Source organism: Lonchura striata, chromosome 30 (assembly GCF_050655825.1).
Source record: "Lonchura striata isolate lonStrDom1 chromosome 30, ASM5065582v1, whole genome shotgun sequence".
Taxonomy (NCBI): Eukaryota; Metazoa; Chordata; class Aves; order Passeriformes; family Estrildidae; genus Lonchura; species Lonchura striata.
The window spans coordinates 7,713,415-7,720,000 of NC_140732.1; the positions used below are offsets into that span (position 1 = coordinate 7,713,415).

At 57.1% G+C, this 6,586-nt stretch overlaps 1 protein-coding gene across 1 annotated transcript in view; it reads left to right on the plus strand.

Annotated features, from left to right (window-relative positions):
- Positions 1–6,586, plus strand: part of BRD4 (bromodomain containing 4) — a 56,380-nt gene that overhangs the window by 32,976 nt on the left and 16,818 nt on the right. Inside the window, 3 exon segments of the mRNA XM_085563181.1 lie at positions 1,357–1,409; positions 2,497–2,818; positions 6,129–6,586. The exon segment at positions 6,129–6,586 is cut by the window's right edge and continues 145 nt beyond it. Of these exon segments, the coding sequence (XP_085419307.1) occupies positions 1,357–1,409; positions 2,497–2,818; positions 6,129–6,586 (833 nt within the window).

Below are 6,586 nucleotides of genomic sequence, written 5' to 3' on the forward strand. Positions count from 1 at the left end.
AATCTTCCAGACCAGAAAATTCCAACTGGGAGCCAAAATTGGTGATGAAATTTCAGGATCATCCTTGGGTTGGGATCCCTGGAATCTTCTTTTGGACCTCGCGATTCCGACTGGGACCCGATAGCTGGGAATGAAGGTTGGGATCATCCTTGGGATCTCCAGAATCCAAGATGATCCTCCTGGGAACGCGATTCCAACTGGGATCAAACACCGGCAGAGGAATTTGGGATCATCTTTGGGTTGAAATCCTTGGAATCTCTTCTGGGAATGCGATTCCCACCGGGATCCAACACCGGTGATGAAGGTTGAGATCATCCTTGGGTTGGGATCTCCAGAATCCAGGATGAACCTTCTGGGAACGCGATTCCAACTGGGATCAAACACCGGCGATGAAGGTTGGGATCATCCTTGGGATCTCCAGAATCCAGGATGAACCTTCTGGGAACGCGATTCCAACTGGGATCAAACACCGGCGATGAAAGTTGGGATCATCCTTGGGATCTCCAGAATCCAGGATGAACCTTCTGGGAACGCGATTCCCACTGGGATCCAACACCGGCGATGAAGGTTGGGATCATCCTTGGGATGGGATCTCCAGAATCCAGGATGAACCTTCTGGGAATGCGATTCCCACTGGGATCCAACACCGGCAATGAAGGTTGGGATCATCCTTGGGATCTCCAGAATCCAGGATGAACCTTCTGGGAATGCGATTCCAACTGGGATCAAACACCGGCGAAGGAATTTGGGATCGTTTTGGATTAAAATTCTTGGAGTCTTCTTCTGGACGCCGTGATTCCAAGTTGGATCAACAATTGTTGATGAAGGTTGGGATCGTCCTTGGGTTTAGATCTCCAAAATCCAGGATGAACCTTCTGGACCTCACAATTCCAGCTGGGACCCAACACCAGTAAAGGAATTTGGGATCATCTTCGGGTTGAAATCCTTGGGATTTTCTTTTGGATCTTGCGATTCCAACTGGGACCCGACCCCGACGATGGAATTTGGGATCATCTTTGGGTTGAAATCCTTGGAATCTCTTCTTGGAACGCGATTCCAGCTGGGATCCAACACCGGCGATGAATTTTGCCGAGGTTCTCCCGCTGGAGCAGCGACATTCCCGGGATACCTGCTCCTGTTGAATCCATGGATTTTCTTGGCTGTTGGATCTTTTTCCAACAATTTTCCCTCCTTTATTTTTCTTTTTTTGGCGGCAGAATATCCAATCCCAGAAATCCCAGGGGAATTCCGGTCAATCCCGGGGGAATTCCTGCCTCGTTCCCGATCGGTGCCGTCGGGTTCATCCGGAGCCGTTCCCAAATTAATTTTCCTTCTTTTCCCGTTTATTTTTGGCAGAGATGGCGCCGAAGTTGAAGAAAAAAGGGCACTCGGGGCGGGAGCAGAAAAAGGTAGGATTGGGATGGGATTGGGATTAGATCTGTGGGATGGGATCCGTGGGGTGGGTTGGGATCCATGGATTGGGATTGGATCCATGGATTGGGACTGGGATCAATAGATTTGGGTTTGGATTTGGATTGGATCCATTAATTGGGTTTGGGTTGGGTCCATGAATTGGGTTGGGACTAGATCCATGGATTGGAATGGAATCCATGGATTGGGATTGGGTTTGGGTTGGATCCATGGATTGGGACTGGGGTGGGATCGGTCATTTTGATGACCAAAGACCATTTTGGTGTCCAAACTCACGTTTAGGTGACCAAAAGATCATTTTGGCCTCCAAACCCACATTGAGATGACCAAAACACCATTTTGGTGTCCAAAGTCACATTTTGATGATCAAAAGACTATTTTCGTGTCCAAACTCACACTTAGGTGACCAAAAGATCATTTTGGTCTCCAAACCCACATTTTGATGACCAAAAGACCATTTTGGTCTCCAAACTCACATTTTGATGACCAAAAGACCATTTTGATCTCCAAACCCTCATTGAGATGACCAAAAGATCATTTTGGTGTCCAAACCCACATTTTGATAACCAAAAGACAATTTTGGTGTCCAAACTCACATTTTGGTTGACCAAAAGACCATTTTGGTGTCCAAACCCACATTGAGATGACCATTTAGATGACCAAAAGACCATCTTGGTGTCCAAACCCACATTTTGATGACCAAAAGACCATCTTGGTCTCCAAACCCACATTGAGATGACCATTTAGATGACCAAAAGACCATTTTGGTGTCCAAACCCACATTTTGATGACCAAAAGACCATCTTGGTGTCCAAACCCACATTGAGATGACCATTTAGATGACCAAAAGACCATTTTGGTCTCCAAACTCACATTTTGATGACCAAAAGACCATCTTGGTCTCCAAACCCACATTGAGATGACCCAAGAGGTCGATTCGATGACCCAAATCACCAACTCCGGTGACCGACGAGAACATTTCGCCGACCCCAGGAGCTCATTCCCACGCCCAAACGCCCATTTGGACGCCGTCTCCACCCTTCCTAACTCCTCCTCTTCCAACAGCACCACCACCACCACCACCAGCCGCCGCCGCAGCCGCCGCCGGCACCGCCGCAGCCCGCGCCGCCGGCGCTGCAGCCGCCGCAGCCGCCGCCCGTCCCGCAGCCCGCGGCGCCGCTGAAGGCGTCGCCGCCGCCGCCCTTCGTCGCCGCGCCGGTGCCCGTCCTGGAGCACCCCTTGCCGGGGACCATGTTCGACACCATGGCCCACTTCGGCCAACCCATCCTGCACCTGCCCCAGGCCGAGCTGCCCCCGCCCCACCTGCCCCCGGCGCCCGAGCACAGCCCCTCGCCCCACCTCAACCAGCACGTGGTGTCTCCTCCAGGTGAGCCGGGCACGGGCCTCGGCGTCCACCGTGGGCTCCTCGGGGTGTCCCGGGAGGATGAGGGCGGTGGTAGATGGGGAAAGAGAGGTTCTTGGGTCTTGGTGTCCACCATCAGCTCCTCAGGGTGTCCCGGGAGGATGAGGATGGTGATAGATGGAGGAAGGAGGTTCTTCACTCTTGGTGTCCACCATCAGCTCCTTGGGGTGTCCCGGGAGGATGAGGGCGGTGGTAGATGGAGGAAGGAGGTTCTTCACTCTTGGTGTCCACCATCAGCTCCTTGGGGTGTCCCGGGAGGATGAGGGTGGTGGTAGATGGAGGAAAGGGAGGTTCTTCACTCTTGGTGTCCACCATCAGCTCCTTGGGGTGTCCCGGGAGGATGAGGATGGTGATAGATGGAGGAAGGAGGTTCTTCACTCTTGGTGTCCACCATCAGCTCCGTGGGGTGTCCCAGGAGGATGAGGGTGGTGGTAGATGGAGGAAAGGGAGGTTTTTCACTCCTGGTGTCCACCATGGGCTCCTCGGGGTGTCCCGGGAGGATGAGCATGGTGATAGATGGGGAAAGGAGGTTTTTCACTCTTGGTGTCCACCATCAGCTCCGTGGGGTGTCCCAGGAGGATGAGGGTGGTGATAGATGGAGGAAAGGGAGGTTCTTCACTCTTGGGGTTCACCATGGGCTCCTCGGGGTGTCCCGGGAGGATGAGGGCGGTGGTAGATGGAGGAAGGAGGTTCTTCACTCTTGGTGTCCACCATCAGCTCCTTGGGGTGTCCCGGGAGGATGAGGGTGGTGGTAGATGGAGGAAAGGGAGGTTCTTCACTCTTGGTGTCCACCATCAGCTCCTTGGGGTGTCCTGGGAGGATGAGGATGGTGATAGATGGAGGAAAGGGAGGTTCTTCACTCCTGGTGTCCACCATGGGCTCCTCGGGGTGTCCCGGGAGGATGAGAGCGGTGATAGATGGAGGAAAAGGAGGTTCTTGGGTCTTGGCGTCCACCGTGGGCTCCTCGGGGTGTCCCGGGAGGATGAGGGCGATGGTAGATGGGGAAAGAGAGGTTCTTGGGTCTTGGTGTCCACCATCAGCTCCTTGGGGTGTCCCGGGAGGATGAGGATGGTGATAGATGGAGGAAAGGAGGTTTTTCACTCTTGGTGTCCACCATCAGCTCCGTGGGGTGTCCCAGGAGGATGAGAATGGTGATAGATGGAGGAAAGGGAGGTTCTTCACTCCTGGTGTCCACCGTGGGCTCCTCGGGGTGTCCCGGGAGGATGAGGGCGGTGGTAGATGGGGAAAGAGAGGTTCTTGGGTCTTGGTGTCCACCATCAGCTCCTTGGGGTGTCCCGGGAGGATGAGGATGGTGGTAGATGGAGGAAGGAGGTTCTTCACTCTTGGTGTCCACCATCAGCTCCTTGGGGTGTCCCGGGAGGATGAGGGCGGTGGTAGATGGAGGAAGGAGGTTCTTCACTCTTGGTGTCCACCATCAGCTCCTTGGGGTGTCCCGGGAGGATGAGGATGGTGATAGATGGAGGAAGGAGGTTCTTCACTCTTGGTGTCCACCATCAGCTCCGTGGGGTGTCCCAGGAGGATGAGGGTGGTGGTAGATGGAGGAAAGGGAGGTTTTTCACTCCTGGTGTCCACCATGGGCTCCTCGGGGTGTCCCGGGAGGATGAGCATGGTGATAGATGGGGAAAGGAGGTTTTTCACTCTTGGTGTCCACCATCAGCTCCGTGGGGTGTCCCAGGAGGATGAGAATGGTGATAGATGGAGGAAAGGGAGGTTCTTCACTCTTGGGGTTCACCATGGGCTCCTCGGGGTGTCCCGGGAGGATGAGGGCGGTGGTAGATGGAGGAAGGAGGTTCTTCACTCTTGGTGTCCACCATCAGCTCCTTGGGGTGTCCCGGGAGGATGAGGATGGTGATAGATGGAGGAAAGGGAGGTTCTTCACTCTTGGTGTCCACCGTGGGCTCCTCGGGGTGTCCCGGGAGGATGAGGGCGGTGGTAGATGGAGGAAAGGGAGGTTCTTCACTCCTGGTGTCCACCATGGGCTCCTCGGGGTGTCCCGGGAGGATGAGGGCGGTGGTAGATGGGGAAAGAGAGGTTCTTGGGTCTTGGTGTCCACCATCAGCTCCTTGGGGTGTCCCGGGAGGATGAGGGCGGTGGTAGATGGAGGAAGGAGGTTCTTCACTCTTGGTGTCCACCATCAGCTCCTCGGGGTGTCCCGGGAGGATGAGGATGGTGATAGATGGAGGAAGGAGGTTCTTCACTCTTGGTGTCCACCATCAGCTCCTTGGGGTGTCCCAAGAGGATGAGCATGGTGATAGATGGAGGAAAGGGAGGTTCTTCACTCCTGGTGTCCACCATGGGCTCCTCAGGGTGTCCCGGGAGGAACAGGATGGTGATAGATGGGCAAAGGGAGGTTCTTCACTCTTGGTGTCCACCATGGGCTCCTCGGGGTGTCCCGGGAGGATGAGGATGGTGGTAGATGGAGGAAAGGGAGGTTCTTCACTCTTGGTGTCCACCATCAGCTCCTTGGGGTGTCCCGGGAGGATGAGCATGGTGATAGATGGGGGAAGGAGGTTCTTCACTCTTGGTGTCCACCATGGGCTCCTTGGGGTGTCCCAAGAGGATGAGCATGGTGATAGATGGGGAAAGGGAGGTTCTTCACTCTTGGTGTCCACCATGGGCTCCTCGGGGTGTCCCGGGAGGAACAGGATGGTGATAGATGGGCAAAGGGAGGTTCTTCACTCTTGGTGTCCACCATGGGTTTGTTGAGGTGTCCCAAGAGGAAGAGGATGAGGGTACAGAGGGGAAGAGGGAGGTTCTTGGGTCTTGGCACCCCAAGCTCTCAGAGGAGGAAGGTGGTGGTGGGTGAGGTTGGTTCCATCTGGAAGGCGATGGGGTGGGATAGGGCGGTGATGGGCCACGCCCTGGAAGTTCTCCTGGTCCCACCACCGTGTGCTCCCTGGCACGTCCCAGAGGAAGGTGCTTATACCAGCTGGGACGGGAGGGTGCAGGGTGGCCCTGGAAGTTCTCCTGGCCCCACCACCGCGTCCTTCATGGCACATCCCAGAGGAAGGTGCTGATACCAGCTGGGACGGGAGGGTGCAGGGTGGTCCTGGAAGTTCTCCTGGTCCCACCACCGCGTCCTTGCTGGCACATCCCAGAGGAAGGTGCTGATACCAGCTGGGACGGGAGGGTGCAGGGTGGCCCTGGAAGTTCTCCTGGTCCCACCACTGCATCATGTGGCAGAAGAGGAGAAGGTTGGGTGGGACGGGGGACGTGGAGCTCTCCTGACCTCTGGCCGTGTCCTGTCCCGCAGCTTTGCACAACGCTCTGCCTCAGCAGCCCTCGAGGCCCAGCAACCGCGCGGCGGCGCTGCCCCCGAAGCCGCCGCGGCCGCCGGCCCCGTCGCCGGCGCTGCCGCCGCAGCCGCCGCCGCAGCCGCTGCTGCCGCAGCCGCCGCTGCCGCAGCCGCCGCAGGTGCTGCTGGAGGACGAGGAGCCGCCGGCGCCGGTGCCGGTGCCGCCGGCGCCGCCGCCGCACCACGGCCTGCCGCTGAGCGCCAGCCAGATGCAGCTGTACCTGCAGCAGCTGCAGAAGGTGCAGCCGCAGCCTCCGCTTCTCCCTTCAGTGAAGGTCCAGTCGCAGCCGGCGCCGCAGCCGCAGCCGCCGCCGCCCCCCCCGGCGCTGCCGCCGCCGCCGGCGCACCCCGCGGTGCAGCCGCTGCAGCCGCCGCCGCGCCCGCTGCACCTGCAGCCCCTGCCCTTCCCGTCGCAC